The sequence below is a fragment of the Rhinolophus ferrumequinum genome, chromosome 9 (genome assembly GCF_004115265.2).
Source record: "Rhinolophus ferrumequinum isolate MPI-CBG mRhiFer1 chromosome 9, mRhiFer1_v1.p, whole genome shotgun sequence".
NCBI classification, from domain to species: Eukaryota; Metazoa; Chordata; class Mammalia; order Chiroptera; family Rhinolophidae; genus Rhinolophus; species Rhinolophus ferrumequinum.
The window spans coordinates 30923998-30942478 of NC_046292.1; the positions used below are offsets into that span (position 1 = coordinate 30923998).

The window sequence follows — 18481 nt, forward strand, 5'->3', positions numbered from 1 at the left end:
CCACCTCCTAGAGGGCAGCAGCTAGTAGAATTCTAGCTCCTCCCAGACTTCCTGGTCTTCCTGTGGGTGCTGATGCCCCAGGGGCTGTCCTGTCCCTGATCCTCAGCCAAGTGCCTTTTGTCTCCTGGATGACATAGCAGTTTCTTCCTCAATTTCATGGTGACTCACTTTTTAAAAATAATCTTTGATGTGTCAAAGCCTTTTTTGAAGGTCTAAACAGATTGTATTGACTAGTTCCCTTTTAGTCACATGCATTTTTGCCTTCTGAAAAAAATCCTATTAATTGTGTATGATTTTACCTTCCTGAAATCCCACACCCCTCACTTTACATGCTTCATTGCCTCCCTTTAGCTGTTCCCATCCTACCAGCACACCCTGTCCCTATAAGGTGATCTCATACCAGCTCATACACTCTCTCCTCCATGTCTTCCAAGTTCTCCCAGCGAAAAGTCTGCCTCTTGCATCTGACTAGAACAACTTCTCTAGAGGCTTGTAATATAGTTACTCGAATCTCTCTATTCTCCTAACAGTTCATGAACTCTTTCATGTCTGGGACCATGCCTAATCTTTCCATACAGTCTCTTGAGCTTAGTAAAAACTATATATATGTTTGTTAAGTCAAATTAATGCGATAAATCTAAGAAAAACTTCTTGAACTAAGTCTCCTATATCAACAGCATCCACTTAACTCGTTCACAGCTGAGTCCCCACAATCTGACCATTGTACAGAAATTGTTCACACTAAAGTTACACGTGCCCTCCTAGTGAATAATTCTGTCGTGTCTTTTCATCCATCGGCTTCTTCCACCTCTTTGGCACATTTGAATGTTCCTTTTTGTCACCAATTCTCACCTCATTTGGCTTCTTCTATCCTGCTACTCCTCTCTGATTATTTCGCTGATTTTCTTCTGTATACCACATTCCCCTAAATTAATGGTTTGTTTTATTTGTGTCCTCAGACTTTTGTCTGTGTGTCTTCAGGAATCTCATTACTCAGGTTTATTTGTTGTGGGATTGGGGTTCGGAGGGAAGAAATGAGGAGCTAAGACTAGAGGTTAGATTCCCTACCCCCCACTCCCTAGGATCTAAGCAATGGAAGAAATGGAACAAGACACAGGTAGCCCTATGGGCACTAATAAACCCCCAAAGATGAGAGCTCGTTTATAAAGCCAGATTGGAGAATACAGATGAGACCCAAGGTCCAAGTAGGGCCTTCTATTTATATTTCTTCTGAGATTCAGGCTCTGTGGGGTGAGTTGTGCTTGGAGCAGGTCCAACCTGCCGTCAGGTCCACCTTACCACCCAGTCATCAGGAAAGCAGAGGGTGCTCCAGGGCAGTAAAGCGTGAGGACTCAAGGTGGTGGAGGTGAGCCCACTGACCATAGACAGCCCAGATAGCAAGAGACATAAAAGGAGAATCGCAATGATAGGTCAAGCCTCAAGGGAACTGAGGAAAAGCTAAACCCTAAGGTCTCGTGGAAAGATGATCCATGGTATAGCTGGCTGCCACAGAGACTGGCCCTGGAAGAACGTTCTGGATCTCAGGCAGCTCCCTAAGGTGTCGTGTTGCCCTCAACAGCAGGGTTGTTGCTCTTCATCTGACGCTCTGCTGGCTTCAGGGTCCAGCATCAAGTCCGTCCCATAGCCTCCTGGTTTCTACTCTTCTTTCTTTGTGTTCTTGTGTCTCCTCTCAATGGCCCCAACTCTCGGTACTTCCCAGTTCAAGTCTCTAAAAGGTGGAAGCTATCTGCCTCGTAGATGGCTCATCAGTTTATGGAGTGCCATCCACCGGGTCAGGTACTCATCTATGGTCCACTCGTCAGTGGCCAGAGGAGGGGCAGAGTCATGCTGTCTAGATGAAGGCTGCTCCAATCAAGCGACAGTCGACATCTGTTGGTCCAAGCCCAAAATGTAGATATAATCCTTCATTATCTCTCTCTCATGTCTCAGCAATCACTAGTTCTGTCAATTTCCCCTTTTAAACAGTTTTAGCATTTATGTTTTTCCTCTATTCCTGTTACCAGTGCCTTGGCTCAGGCCACCCCCACTTCTCATCTAGAACGTTGTGTTCTCCTCCTTATTAGCCTCCTTGCCTTCAGTCTCTCTCTCCTAATCCACCGTTTGCTCTGTTGCCAGAATAGTCAATATAGTTCCCACGTAGCAAAGTTTATATTTAAAAATATAAACTAGATCATGTTACTGACTTGGTTCTGAGCAGGGGCTTTTCACTGCTATTGAAATACAGTGCAGGTGTCTTTATGGCCTCCTCCATTAGGCCTCCTGTGGAGCTGGTTCCTGTCTTCCTCTCTGACCTTATTTCCCACCCTCCTCGTGTTTTCCCTGGTCTGTATTCCAGCAACACTGGCATTCTCTCTGTTCCTTAAATGTACCAAGACTTGATTTTCCTTCTGCCTGGAATTCTTTTACCCTGGATCTTTTCTTGGCTGGCTTCTTTTTTCAGGTCTCAGCCCATACGTCACCTCCTCAGAGAAGAAACCTTCCTGAAACACCCTATCTAGCATTGCCTGTACTTCCACCCTTGGTCCTTAGTACGTTGTTAAATATTCTTCATACCATTTGTCACTGTCAGAAATTATTTTGTCCATTTGTTTGTTTACTTGTTTTTTTGACTCTCCCTGACCAAAATATAAATTCCTTGAGAGTAGGAACATTCTTGCTCTTGCTTACCGTTGTGTCCATAAGTCTGGTGTGTAGTAGTTGCTTAATAAATACCTTAAATTAATGAACAGTGAAATATCTCCCTCATTACTCTTATTTTCATCCCTATATATTATACTTTCCCCCCAGCTTTATTGTGATATAATTGACAAAGAGCAATGTGACGATTTGATATACATACAAATTGTCAAATGATTACCACAATAAGGTGAGTTAGCACATCCATCACCTCACAGTTACCTTTTTGTGAGTGTATGTGAGAACATTTAAGATGTACTCTCTTAGCAAATTTCAAGTATACAATACAGTACTGTTAACTACAGAATGCTTAGCTTTATATGTGTTTTTATTTTACTTGTTAGCTACTTGAGGGAGCAATTTTTAAAAATTCTTACATCTCTAGTACTTACACATGGCGGCTAGCAGAATATACGTTTTGAGTGGGTGTCATTACAGGTAGTACCTGAAAATATAACTGTTCACTGCATAATTTGAGCTTTGGAAACCTCTCCAATGGCGGGAAAAACTGAGCCCCATTCTTCATACTCCCTTTATATTCCTTTTATCCACTTCAGAAACCAGACACAGGAAACATCTGACCATAATGAAAGATTTCCAGTAAATTCTAGGTTTCCTCATTGAACAAAGACATGTGCAGCAATGCTGTGTTGTACTTTGGTCTGGAATTCTGTTCGGTCACTTGTAGAGCATACCAGATGCCTGCCTCTGGCCTGGGAGCCAGAAACAGCTGGAGCCTGGGCTGCTTGAAATAAAAATGACAAATGTGTTATCTTGAGAAGGAGAAGTCTGGATATTCTTGCTGTTTCTTGCAAAACAGACTTAGTAACTTGTTGAATACTGAATTTTCCCTTTAGCTGTTAAAATGGTTTGTAACTAAAATGATCTTACATCCTTTAGAATAAACAAAAACAATGATTAGTCAAACTGATTCTCAGGTCTGTGGCTTTAATGCTCAAAGCAATCGCTATCAAAATTTATACAAAACATGAATATGTCACTAAATTCCTCCTGAAATTTCTACGCTCTCATTTGCATCGTATGCAATTTAAAGACACATGCTCTTGGGAGCATGTGGGAAATAATATTTGCGAAAACTCTGACTTTTCTTTCCAGTAAGGCTGCATCTGTTTGGTACTTACCCCTTGCATACCCTTATCAAACTATTTTTATTTCAAAAAATACTTGAAATAAAGTTGAAGTGAAATAAAGTTAAAGTTAATAGTGGCTACTAACTTGTCTGTCTTCTCTTACTTGGTTCCCTATCTCAAGTACAGGCAAACCTCAGAGATACTGCGAGTTCAGTTGCAGACGACCACAGTAGAGGGAGTATCACAATAAAACACGTTGTAATCTTTTGGTTGGTAGAGGGTCTTGCCTTCAGTTTGTAAAAAAACGCAACATCTGTGAAGCTCAATAAAGCAAAGCACAATAAAATGAGGTATGCCCATATCTGGTACAGAATAGGCAGAGAAGGGGAGAAGATTTTTTAAAAAGCTCGGACTTTTTAGGAATTGATGTAGCTGAGGTATATTTAAGTGGCATGAAACATAAGGATACCTCAGTAACTAAGAGGAAAAGCTGAACCGTTTTGCAGCATGTACAGTGAGTAACGAAGGTGGTCAAGAACCTTCCACCCTTCTGCATTGATACCAATGAGTTAGGTTAAAATCCTGGAGCTGAATAGAGAGTTCTTTTTGTTAACTTTTTTTTCCTGATGATATAAGTAATACATGTTTACTGTAGAAATTTTGCAAAAATAAAGAGAATAAACAGCACCTATAATTCTCCCAGAGCCAACCACTGTTAACATTTAGTTTTGTTTTCTTTTAGTCTTAGTTAAGTTTTAGTCCTTTAGTTAACATTTTTCTTTATGTTTAGATTGAAAAGTTTAAGAGATTATTTTAGGGCAGCTTGTGAATACAAAGATGGTAAATTGCAATTGGAAAAATACTTGTCAACTGCAATAAAAATTTGAGGTGCTGTTTTTATTGTTGTTCATCTGGGCAGCCAGCTCCTCAGAAAGCCTTTCCTAATCTCCAGGTGAATGTGCTCTCTCACCTAGAAGGCTCCATGGGCATTTTTCATATCCCCCCTGCACTGATTTGTGGGAATACTTTTATCTTCCTAGGATGAGGCCAGGCTTGAACCTCTGAAACTTCCAGGTACAAGGACAGTTCAAGGTTGACTTGAATTGAATGAGAATCTATATGCATAATAGATTTCCCCCAACTTGTGAAATATCACTCAGATCTTTGAAAGAAAGCAAGGACATTTACTAGTTTATTCCTTTGTTTAATAAACATATTGACCACTGTCTGTGTGTGAGTTAGTTACTGAGCTAGGCATCAAAGCCTCAAAATGAATATACAGTCTTTGTCCTCAGGGAACTTGCAGTTCAATGAGAGGAAAAAGAGAAGTAAACAAGGGTTATAATGTGGTATAACAATGCCGTAATAGCAGTGCAGCCATGGTGTAAGGAAGAGAATGTACAGAATTGATCGAGAAGGCTTCAAGAAAAGGGGATGATTGAGTTGGGTCTGAATGGAAAAGTGGGAGTTTTTATCATGCAAACAGGCAGAGAGAACAGTATGTCTGATGTCTGAAGGCATGAAGGTGCTTGTCTGTTTGGGGAAACAGAAGCAGTTTAGCGTATCTGGAACATGAGGTATATTAGAGGTAGCAAATGAAGCAAAATGGTGAAGACCTTGAATTTCAAAACTTGGACTGTATCTTACATGTTATGGGAAGCCACGGAAGCATTGTCTTCAAGAGCAAAGACACAGTCAGGCATACTTTTTAGAAAAATCGTGCAGCAGTTTTATACAGGATGATGGAAGTAGGCTAAGTTGGAGGTAGGGGTGTGGTTAGGGGGCTATTAGAACAGTCTCAGCAAAGAAGGATAGGCAGATGTCCAGAAAAGGCAAATCTGTAGAAACGGAAAGTAAATTAATGGTTGCCCAGAGCTGGAGCTGGGAATAAGGCGTGAGAGTAAATGGGCACGAGGGATCTTTTTAGTGTAATGGAAATGCATTGAAACTGCACGTGGTGATGGTTGCACAGCTCTGTAAATTTTCTAAAAATCATTGAAGTGTACAGTTAAAATGAGTCAATTTTATAGTCGGTAAATTATACTTCAATAAAGCTCTTAGAAAGAGAAACAGAAACCGGGGCTTCTCTTCTGAAAGATCAATAGTATTGAGAGGAGAACCATGTGAGAAACATTGATAAAGAAGTAGAATTTGTAAGAATTAGACATTGATTGTATCTCACACAACAGTCACCTATCTGTTCAGCCAAGTGTCCTAATTGTGCTGCTACATTTTTGTGAAAAGAGGTCAACCCCACCTTTTACTTTGTAGGTTTCAAAGCATATGGATTTGCCCTCAACTAGCAATACAGAATACCTGCCTATGGATTCTTATAAAAAACCGTGTCCTCTAGTTCTCTGCCACCTAGTTCTTCGTAAACACTTGGTTGTGAGAAAGAAAAAAAAAAATATGTGAAAGATTGCCTGAAGGAATTGTGGTCCATTCGTTTCTCTAGGACTATTATACAGCAAACAGTTATTGAGTGCCAGATCTTATGCCAGTAATTTTTTTAATAGCAGTGAAAAAAGCAGATATAGCGTCTGCCTTTATGGCGCTGTAAGTCTAGCTGTGGGGACACATGTTATTTACAGTTGTGATAACTATTGTGTTGGATTTCCATGTGCAATAAGAGAAAATGATGTACAAACTGAGATCTGAAGGATAATGTTGGATTGCAGGTGTGACTGTAGACACTGGTCCTATATCCATCCAACTGGCATTCTTTTGTAGTAAGTGAGCCTTTGAATGTGATCCCTCTAGAGTCTGGGGTCTCTGAGGTTACCTTGGGTCTTAAATTACTTGGTGTCCCTTATAATTGCTTTTATTGAACTATACACCAGCTTTATGCCATTATTTGTATTGGCTCATGTTGTAAGAAGCAGCCATCCAAGATTCACAAGTACTTATTATAGAAATGTTGTGGAAGGTAGTCTTCAAATCATGCAGCATCCCCCTTTATGAAGACCCACAGGGGAGACTTCTTTCTGATCACTGGAGAGTATTTGCTTTTATATTTGGGTCTTTTAGTTGCTTTAAAGCACCCCATTCCATCTTGCTTCAGTTCTCCACAGGTGACAATCTCTCTGCTTGGAATGCCCTATTCCATTCTTGATAGGTTTAACCCTTACTTCTCCTTTTGCTGTTAATTCAAGTGTCACTTCTTTAGGGAAGCCATCCCTAACCAACACCCACTCCCTTTCCAAACTAGGTCTGGTTCCTAATAGAAACTTTCACAGAACTGTTTTCTTTTTTACTTAAATCAGTTTTTAGTTGAATAATTTGTTGTTGGTAACTTTTCTTCTCTCCTAGATTGATGGCAGATAGATCCTTGAGGGTAGAGACCATGCATTTTTTGTTTTCTGCTGCATTGCAAAGTATAGTATCTTGCACATGGTAGGAGCCCAATAAATATTTACTGAACAGATGAATGAATGAATGCATGCATTGTGGGCACTGAATTTTGTAACTGTTCATTTGTTTTCTTTTCCTTTGGCTGTTTGGGAGCTCAGGCCTCCTTGATTCTATCTATATCATTTGTGTATGTCCTCATGGCATGCATTTTGTGTACTAACATTTTCCCTGACTACATAATATTTTTCCCTTCTTTGACTTCATTTTTCTATTCCAATGTGTAGTGTAAATTCCTATAGGCCACTTTAAGCCTTTTGTGGGGGAAGAAACAATAAACAATTGGGTATATATTAATAGGTAGGAAAAAAAGAGAAGTCAAAGGGAAATGTTAGTGTCTTTAACTAGATGCAAGAGGGAAGTTTTCTTTTGCTTTGTTTTAATTTTATTTTCACTATGACAAGGAAGCAGAAGTAAATTTGTCCCCCACCTGGCAGGAAATGCTTCTGAAGAACTTGTCTCTGCCCTGAGATATTTCTCCCAATGGCAGGGGCTGGGCTTGGCAGGGCCGTCTGGCCCGGTGGATGGGTGGGCATGGACCTGTGGAGGCTGTCTGTACAAATGAGTTCCATTCCAGTTGTCTTTCCCTTGGGGAGGGTTTGGGCAGAGCCAGTGGGGGCTTGTCTTTTTACTGTAAGGAGAAAGAAATGAACTTGTCCTCTTGTATTGCAGATTCAGTGGTTCTATCCTTTGACTCCGCTGGACAGACGCTAGGCTCAGGTACCACTCCCTCCCCTTCTATCATCCTTTCAGCACTCAACAGTGGCCACATCTGAAGTAGAGCCTAAGGAGGTGGGGGTGTCTGTCGGGATGGGCAATGGAATCTCTCAGAATTGTGGGAAAGTCTCAAGAAGCTTTTTAGGGATTCATGGTTTAGAAAGCAGCGGTGGGATACAACGCCCAGGCGACTTCGTCAGTTGCTTTAAAAGTGTGTACTAAGGAGTTTGCAGTAGATGGTCCTCCTTCACTCGGAGTGGTCCAGGTTTCTATAAAAGCATATGTTTTCTGTCACAGAGGGTGGGGCAGAGGACATTGAGAGACCCCAACATCTGGGTACCCTGGAATAGATAACTATCAGGGCTGTCCAGCAGAATGCCAGGCTGGTGATGGCATCAAGTTTCCTGAGGACATGCGCCTCATTGCACATTGACACGCACACCCCATACACTCAAGTACACGTCTCCTCCAGGAGGTGCACTTTATTGTGCACTTGTGTCAAATCTCAGGCAGCCCACGCACTCCCATCTTCCCTGTATCTGCAGTGCAGGACACACAGATTGACACTCCTGCCCTTTTCACACAAAATCACCCAGGCTCATTGGGGCTTGGCTCACATGTCTGAGGCAGTCTGCCTGCTCCACACGACTGTGCTGTTGGCAATACACAGAAAGAAAGGTCACTTTGATTCTTCACCTTGCTGCCATTGCATCCCTGTGACTGCCCCAGAATGACTTTACTTTTAAGAAGAGCATCTTTGTGCATTAAGCCCGCGTTTCCAGTTGGAGATGGTGGTCCTCGTACTGTGAATGCTGCCTGTGAATAACAGGGAGACTTCGCTGGCCTACTTAGGACAGTTAATCCTTGAATGCAATAGATTGATGTTTCCCAGAGCAGCCATGAGATTCAGGCAGTGTGGGCAAGAGAATGAGTTCAGAGCATATATAATCACAGCCACCACTGCTTACTGAGGACCTACCATGTGCCAGCACTGTGCTAAATGCTTTACGCACATCTCACAGGGAGGACAGTATATCTTTAATTATAGATAAAGAAACCAATGCTAAAAGAGGTGAAGTCATCTGTCCAAGGCCACTGATCTCTGTCCAGTTCTGGAGCCTATACTGTCTCTTTTGCCATCTTGCTACCTCATACCTTGTATGGTTGAGGTGTCCCCCACCGAAATGCTGAGACAGGAGCGGTCACTTGGAGATATAGGTGTCAGAAAGAGTTTTTATTCATATAGGAAAAGATTGATCAGTTTTATTACATTAAAGATAAGAACATCTGTTCATCAAAAGACATCATTAAGAGAGTGAAAAGGCAATCTAGAGTGGGAAAAAACATTTACAACACAAATAACCAACGAAGGGCTTGTTCCAGAATAAAGAACTACAAAAATTAAGAGCAATAAAGAAACAACCCAGTATAGAAACAAGCAAAAGACCCGAATAGGTACTTTATGAAAAAGGAAATCCAAATGGCCAGTAAACCTATAAAAAGGTGTTCGATTGCATTAGTACCTAGGGGATGTCAAATTAGAATTACAGTGAGATACCACTACATAGCCACCAAAATAGCAAAACTTGAAAAACTGGATATTCCAGTGTTCATGAGTGTGTGGTATGGTGGAAACTGAGTTTCTACTGGTCTGAGGTTAGATTGATTATAACCACTTTGGAAAAGACTATGTACCCAGCTAAATTTGAATATACACATACCCCATAACGGCATTTCCTTCCCTAAGTATATTCCATGCATAAAGGGATGCTTTATACTTAATAGGATATGTGGACAACATACAGATATATGAATCTATCTGTCATTAAATGCAGTCAAAGGTCTGGACATAATGCATTTAGCAGCTATTTGAGGACTTTGAAATATAAATAGCAGCAGATAAATTAGGGGAAAAGACTAGAATTTAAAGCCCTACCACACTGGCAGTGAATTTCTCATTTTTCTTCTGGTATCTCATGTCCTGGACTCGAGGCAGCCCCAAACCTGGCAGTGGACACCAGGGCACAGAGATTTCCAGAAGACCTCTCGTTACGGCCGTGGGGCGGGAAAGGGGCTCTAAGGCTCAGATAGACAGATGGGGAAATCCCAAGGGTTGTTTTTTTCCCCTCTGTTTTTTCGTGCTCTAGTTCCCAGGCAGTCCCACGGCAGTGGTAGTGCTAGTGCCTGTGGCCACAGTGGGGCCTTCAGGTACTGAAAACTGAGGAAGGGAAACCTTCCTCTCCGATCAAAGGAGTTGGAATCCCAAGAGGGTGATGTAAAATCTGGTTGCTTTTTTCTCTCTCTGCCTTCCATGCTGTGTGGCCCCAGATTTGGGGTACAGTTCAGGAAACAGGTGGCAGAATGTGATACTAAAACCCTGGTTTTCAGAGGACTGAGAAGGAAAGGCCCAATGAGCTGGAAAGTACAGGAAAAGCAGGAGGAGGAGCTCAGGAAAGTGACTCCATAAATTTGTTTATGAACTTCCGGGCTAACCCCTGAGCTGTGCATGTGTGCGTCTGATTCTAACCAGCAGACTCTGAGAACTGAACTAAGGACTAGACCGCAGCCTGAGTGCCAGACTGGACACTGGGTGGCGCGCCAGAGGACACACCTGAATAGGTTTTGTAAATGGAACCGTCATTGAAACCACAACCTACAGAAGGCTGCTCAGAACTTGCCACCTAACTCCAACCTGGTTAATTTATAAAACAAAAATATCAACATTCTCCACTGGATTTAAATAAGACCTAAGTTTTCTTAACATAATATTCAAAATATCCAGTGCAGTACAATTCAAAATTAATCATATGAAAAACCAGGGAAATCTCAACTTGCATGATGATCAATAGATATCAATGCTGAGATGACACAGATGTTAGAATAATCTGACAAAGACTTTAAAAAAACTATTATAAAACTGCTCCCAAACGTAAGGGCAAACACTGTTGAAATGAATGGAAAGGTAGAAAGTGCAAAAAAAAAAAAAAAAAAAAAAAGATATAAAGAAGAGCCAAATGGAGATATAAGAAAAAAATACAGTAACTGAAATTTTAAAAACTCAACTGAATGGGCTCAGTAACAAATGGAGATGATAGAGGAAAGAATCAGTGAACTTGAAAATAAAGCAATAGAAACTATCCAATCTGAACAACAGAAGAAAAAAGATCTGAAAAGTTGAACGGAGCCTCAGTGACTTGTGGGACAATACCAGAAGGTTTATCATCTGTGTTATTGGACTCCCAGAAGAAGAGAAAAAGTACAGTACAGAAGAAATACTCAATGAAATAATGGCTAAAACCTCCAAAATTTGGCCTAATGGTGGCTTATCCTGGGAATGGAAGCTTCAACATTAAAAAAAAAAAAAAAAAATCACTTTTTCGCAACAGGTTTGCTGCCAGAACTCAGGTGTAGTGAAAACCACCGCTGAATCTAACCCAAAATGGGAAAGGAAAAGACACACATCAACATCGTTGGCATTGGACACGTAGATTCCGGCAAGTCTACCACTACTGGTCATCTGATCTACAAATGTGGTGGGATCGACAAAAGAACCATTGAAAAATTTGAGAAGGAGGCTGCTGAGATGGGAAAGGGCTCCTTCAAGTCTGCCTGGGTCTTGGATAAATGGAAAGCTAAACGTGAGCGTGGGATCACCATTGCTATCTCCCTGGGGAAATTCGAGACCAGCAAGTATTATGTGACCATCACTGAAGCCCCAGGACACAGAGACTTTATCAAAAACATGATTACAGGCACATCTCAGGCTGACTGTGCTGTCCTGATTGTTGCTGCTGGTGTTGGTGAATTCGAAGCAGGCCTCTCCAAGAATGGGCAGACCCGTGAGCATGCCCTTCTGGCTTACACACTGGGTGTGAAACAACTGATTGTTGGTGTTAACAAAATGGATTCCACTGAGCCGCCTTACAGCCAGAAGAGATACGAGGAAATCGTTCAGGAAGTCAGCACCTACAGTAAGAAAATTGGCTACAACCCTGACACAGTCGCATTTGTGCCAATTTCTGGTTGGAATGGTGACAACATGCTGGAGCCAAGTGCTAACATGCCTTGGTTCAAGGGACGGAAAGTCACCCGTAAAGATGGCAGTGCCAGTGGAACCATGCCGCTTGAAGCTCTGGATTGCATCCTGCCACCAACTCGTCCAACTGACAAGCCTTTGCGTCTCCCCCTCCAGGATGTCTACAAAATTGGTGGTATTGGCACTGTCCCTGTGGGCCGAGTGGACACTGGTGTTCTCAAACCCGGCATGGTGGTCACCTTTGCTCCAGTCAATGTTACAACTGAAGTAAAGTCTGTTGAAATGCACCATGAAGCTTTGAGTGAAGCTCTTCCTGGGGACAATGTGGGCTTCAATGTCAAGAATGTGTCTGTCAAAGATGTTCGTCGTGGCAATGTGGCTGGTGACAGCAAAAATGACCCACCAATGGAGGCAGCTGGCTTCACTGCTCAGGTGATTATCCTGAACCATCCAGGCCAAATCAGTGCCGGATATGCATCTGTGCTTGATTGTCACACAGCTCACATTGCTTGCAAATTTGCTGAGCTGAAGGAGAAGATTGATCGTCGTTCAGGGAAAAAGCTGGAAGATGGCCCCAAGTTTTTGAAATCTGGTGATGCTGCCATCGTTGACATGGTTCCTGGCAAGGCCATGTGTGTTGAGAGCTTCTCTGACTACCCTCCTCTTGGTCGTTTTGCTGTTCGTGACATGAGACAGACAGTTGCCGTGGGTGTCATCAAAGCAGTGGACAAGAAAGCAGCTGGAGCTGGCAAGGTCACCAAGTCTGCCCAGAAAGCTCAGAAGGCTAAATGAATATTATCCCCTATACCTGCCACCCCAGTCTTAATCAGTGGTGGAAGAATGGTCTCAGAACTGTTTGTCTCAATTGGCCATTTAAGTGTAATAGTAAAAGACTGGTTAATGATTACAATGCATGGTAAAACCTTCAGAAGGAAAGGAGAATGTTTTGTGGACCATTTGTTTTTTTTGTGTGGCAGTTTTTAAGTTATTAGTTTTTAAAATCAGTACTTTTTAATGGAAACAACTTGACCAAAAATCTGTCACAGAAAAAAAAAAAAAAAAAATCTGTCACAGAATTTTGAGACCCATTAAAACAAAGTTTAATGAGAAAAAAAAAATCAATCAGTGTAGTCTACCATATTAACTCTCTACAGAAGAAAAACTAATGGTCATGTCAATTGATGAAGAAAAAGCATCTGACAAAATTCAACATCTACTCTGATAAAAACTCTCGGCAAACTTAGAAGGGGACTTCTTCTATCTGATACTATAGGGTGTCTGCAGAAAACCTGCAGAAACAGCAAACGTCGTACTTAATGGTAAAAGACTACTCTCCTTCTAAGATCAGCAACCGCTGCTGAAACTCCTAGCCAGTGCAGTAAGAAAAGACAAAAAGAATACAGATTGGAAAGGAAGAAAAAAACTAACCTTCCCCATTAGATGACATGATTGCCTACACAGACAATCCCAAAGAATCTACAAGAAAACGCCAACAACTAATAATTGAGTTTAGCAAGATGACAGGATACACGATCAAAACACACACAAAATGTATTCTATTCTGTATATTAGCAATGCACAGTTGAAAATTTAAGAAAACATTTACAGTATCCCCCCAAACCAAAATACTTGTGTATAAAACACAAGTTTTGAAAGGTGTAGGATCTGTATGTCGTTCCTTGTTCCTCTGCCATATTTTCTTCCCCATTCATTCCACTGTTCAAGCCACAACCTGGGAACCTCCTGATTGTTCTTCCCCACCTTTTCCATTTTTTCTGTCTTCTCAGTGTGTGCTTGTCCAGCCACTTCTTTCTAGCACCACTGTCCAAGGTATCGTCGTCGTCTCTTCCCTAGACAAGTAAACATCGCCTCACCGGTCTCTCCATGCTCATTGTTGCCTCCCAGCAGCCCATTCTCCACACTGCAGCCAGAATGATCTTTGAAAAATGGAAATCAGATCATGTCTTTCCCACTGCAGTCTCTCCAGTGACTTCATGGTGCATTTAAAGTAAAATCCACACTCTGTGACCTACAGGGCCCTACTCGCTGGCTCCTACTCCAATTTCTCTCTACTTAGCTCAGTACTTTCACTTTAGTGTATTTATCCCTCACTGATCTCAAGCCACATTGGCATTCCTGCTATTCCATGAATATGACAGGTCCCTCCAGCCTCAGGGCCTTTGTACTCACTGTTTCCTCTACCTCAAATGCTTGTACCTCCTCCTCTGCATGACTGTCTCAGGACTCTGTTCAAATGACACCTCTGCAGGAAGGCCTTCCCAGACCACTTTGTTTAAAGTCATCTACTCTCTTGACACCCAATCGTTCTCTAAGAAGATATGTCTTTATTCCTTCTTAGCAGTCATCCTTCCTTCAAATTAATCTGCTTATTTACTTGCAGACTGTGGGTCTCCCCCACTAGAATGTAGGCTTCATTTGGCCAGAGACCTGGCCTATCTTGTTCATCACTGTGTCCCTAGAACTTAGGACAATACCTGGCACATAATAGGTACTCAGTAAATATTCGTTGAGTGAAGAGGAGAAAAAATATAAACAATTAAGTGGTGGCACTTAATGGATACTTAAGGATTACATAAATGATAACATCCATCCACTGGATACTGATGCAATTTTGTTTTTATTAACACAGAAGATGTAGAGATATTGGTGAGTGAATGAAACAGGAACAAACAGCATTTATATTGAGGCCACGTGTATGTAAAATTATATATGCACATTCACACATGTATTTATGGGAAGATATTTCTGGGAATACATTTACCAAAATGTTTGTAGCAGTTAACTTTATTTAGATAGTGGAAGTTTCCGGTGGTTCTTACTTCATTCTTTATAAGGTTTTTACATTTGGATTTTTACAGTAAGCATGTGTTATTCCTACAACTGGGAAAAATAACATTATATTTGGAGAGAGGGACACTGTCTTATTTTATGTAATAATTGCTTGTTGATTATTTATACTTATCTACGTACTAGGTGGTAAACTCGATGAAGTTTAAGATACAAACTGCAGAGTGAGCCATTTTTTCCTATTTCATGTTCCAGCTGCTCTTTTGACATGCTGTTCCTTATAATCCTCCTGCAGGATACCCTGGCATGGTCTGGGCATACTCGACATCATGAATCAAATTGAATTCACTGCATGCCCAGCTCTAGACATCTGCTATTTTCCCAGGACAGAAGGGATATGGGTGTATAACCTCTTTGCCTTCGCTGGGATGGGGCTTCCACCTCCCACGGAAGGGTCCACTCTCCATTGGTCCCCAGCAGTGTCACAATGGAGAAGAGCCGTGCTGTGCTGAGATGGAGGGTTCATAGTCACAAGAGACCCCGTCTTATCAGGAGCTTCTTGCCAGGCCTTTCTCCTCCCCCATGCCAGTATGCACGTTTGAGACTGGATTTCAGTTTGTGAACTTCTAAGTTATTTTACTGGGTCAGTTAATTTAGTCTAGGTCAGTGAATTTTTCTGTGTTTATTTTATAAAACTGCTTTTCCTATTTTAGTTTGTCTTTGATTAATTGATCCTGTGTTATGATTTATTTCCCTGGCTTGAGATGATGTGGGAGCTGTTTGCACTTTGGCCAGCCCCCCTCGGGCCTCCGTGGACTCCTGCAATTCACGGGTGGGCATGGCTAGGGCCTTTTGAGACCACCATGGGAGTTAATAGCAGATAATTGTCTCATGGCAGCCGCTCTCCTAATATGAAAGTCTCCTTTTTTCCTTCCTCGGAGAATCAGTATGTAACGTATATATATAAAGGAAAGAAAAGAAGCTTCAGAGTCAGACCTGGTTTGGAGCAACGTCCCAGGTGGTCCACTTATTGGTGGGGAAATTGAACGTGTTATTTCCCCTCTCTAAGCTTCTGTTTCATCGTCTATAAAAAAGAGATTTTTTTTTTTTAAACATTTTTTTTTTATTATTGGGGAAGGGGAATAGGACTTGTGGTTGAGAGCCTGTGCTCCAACCAACTGAGCCATCCGGGAGCTCAGCTGCAGCTCATCTCAAGGTGCCGTGTTCAATTCTAGTTGCAGGGGGCACAGCGCACCATCCCTTGGGGGACTCAAGGAGTTGAACCGGCAACCTTGTGGTTGAGAGCCCACTGGCCCATGTGGGAATCGAACCTGCAGCCTTCGGAGCTAGGAGCATGGAGCTCCAACTGCCTGAGCCACCGGGCCAGCCCCCAAAAAGAGATTTTTTAAGAGCACTGTAAGGATTAAATTGAGAGTGTAGGTGAAAGTACTGAGAGGAGCATGAATATATAGTAGATGCTCAATAAACAGTAGTTCCCCTCAGTTTTTCCCTTCGTCTGGCATGTCTAACAGTCCATTTGGAACTGTTGCCAACTTCCTCCTCTGCCTAAATCATGGCATATATTACTTATGTTTAATATAGCTCATGACTTTTATTGGAGATTGTGCAGTGTCATTTCTTCAGAAACGAGGGACCAATTTTGCTTAGGATAAGTCCTCATTCCATTTACCATTCTGCCCTTTGCACTTAGAAATTAATTATAACTCGGAGATTGGAGCCAAAGACCCCTTTCACGAAGATCTGGCTGCAGAGTTTCTTCTGTGGTTGGACTTTCTTTCCTAATAGCCTATCCTGCCTTTCCGGCTTTTATGTATTCTAATATAAAGCACTGCAGTTTTCTGATAGAATGAAGTCCGTATTTTTATCCCATAACCTAAACTTTATGTACCCCAGTAATGTTCCTCAAACTGGTCTTCCTGGGAAATATTCATTGTAGTCACCAGCAGTAGTTATTTAACAAGCATCAGTTTTACACAAGCACAATGACAGCTGATGGGAATTTGTGGTGGTTCTTTAGAATGAATAAAGGAAGTGGATCACTGGGGAACCAATAATACCAGGAGCACACTTGGCTCAGGAGGTGCACCTTTACTCCCTGAAATTCCATTTTGGGGCCCAGTGTCCTGATGGTGAGCCTAGAGTAGGACATTGGGTTTGGTGAACTTTCAGGGACCTCTCCCCTCATCTTAGAGTAGGGTCTCACTGTAGGTGGTGCTCCCAGCTGTTTACACATGAGGGTGTAGGTAGAAAATGATAACATTTGTACACCATGCTAAGAGAAGCGGGAGGGAACTTAGGTCATCTAAGTAGGGCATCGTGAAAACATTTATAATTTTCTTTACATTATAGAATTATGATAAGCAAAATGAAATACAAAGTAGTATGGAGTATATTCAGTGTTGAATAAAAAATTGAGCTTGTTTCAATGTTCATAAATTTTTATATCAGGGTTTTGCCTCACAGGTGGTCAGTTTTCATAAATGTTCTATATATGCATGAAAAGAGTATGCATTTCTTTGCTTGTTGGGTGTAAGGTACTCTCTGTAGCAATTCACATTTATTAATTGGTCTGTTCAGATCTTCTCAATTCTCCCTGATTTTGTGAGCCTGATTTTTCAGTGGTGTATGTGTTTTCATTATGATGATAGGAAACCCATTGTATATTTTTCCTTGTAATTCTGTTAATTTTGACTTATATAGAAAAAAGTTTCATTATTAGGTACATACACACTTCAGTGCCCGCCCTCCTTCTGTTTCTGTCCAGTTTCTGAACCTTCTAGGAGTTTATATGAGTTAGAATACCAACTTATCCCTTTGAAATGGCAATGGAAGAGATCATGGTTAATTTTAAAGACTTTCGACGTGTGTCAGCACTCTGTGCATTCATAGGTCTGACTTGGTGCGGGTGTGGAAGCAGAAGAGCAGAGATTTGCATCACCTATGCTACTTCCCCCTGGAGCCAGGCAGAGGACACACATGTGGTCCTCGGTCAGGGGTGTTTTGCAATGCTGGGCTTTCCAACCTGGCTGAGGCAGGAAGCCTACACCACCAGGCTGAACATCTCTCCTTCACTGCAGCTTGCTGCTTGGACGCCTGGGATGAGAGCGCCCTCAGGTGCTGGGAGACCTGTATCTGCGTATCAGCCAGCGTACATTGTGCTGACTTGGGAATCCCAGAGTCTCTCTGTTCTGTAATAGACTTGGCATCAGTGGACTGCCAGGGAGAACCAGGATTGACCACTAGCTTCCCCAGAGGTGACTTGTCCCCGAAGAGTTGGTACACTCAATATAACATTTCCATCGTATAGGCCGACTTCACATGCAACTTCAAGAACACATTTGTATACAGTGAGAGGCGATGGGATCTGCAGCCTTGCCCAAACCCAACAGTAAGAAGCTCTGCTCCTGCCCTCACAAGTATTATGCTCATGCCTTCCTCATCTTTTTCTATTCTAGTTTACATTCCCTAAAGATTATGTTTAAGCTTTCCTGCTAGTTGGGGACTCTGAGGAACTGTGCACAGATTAGACCATCAGTACCAGCTTATAACTATGTGGCATATTCAGTAACAGCTCACACCTATGAGAGTTGAGAGCTTCTCAGGTAAGATCCCTAGCTCGGTTGGAGATGGGACTGTCATTGGTTACTCAGGAGCCTCACGAAGTATTTGGGGAGAAGGTTAAATTTTAGGCTTTTATAAATGA

The 18481-nt window shown here is 41.9% G+C and overlaps 2 protein-coding genes across 2 annotated transcripts in view; both read left to right on the forward strand.

Annotated features, from left to right (window-relative positions):
* ST3GAL3 (ST3 beta-galactoside alpha-2,3-sialyltransferase 3) overlaps positions 1–18481 on the forward strand; it is a 173827-nt gene that overhangs the window by 52206 nt on the left and 103140 nt on the right. The window contains exon 3 of the mRNA XM_033113627.1: positions 7869–7916. Within this exon, the coding sequence (XP_032969518.1) occupies positions 7869–7916 (48 nt within the window). The remainder of the gene's footprint in view (positions 1–7868; positions 7917–18481) is intronic.
* On the forward strand, positions 11338–12756 carry LOC117026677 (elongation factor 1-alpha 1-like). The gene has a single exon (XM_033113626.1). The coding sequence runs from the start codon at positions 11353–11355 to the stop codon at positions 12739–12741; it is 1389 nt and encodes a 462-aa protein (XP_032969517.1). The 5' UTR covers positions 11338–11352; the 3' UTR covers positions 12742–12756.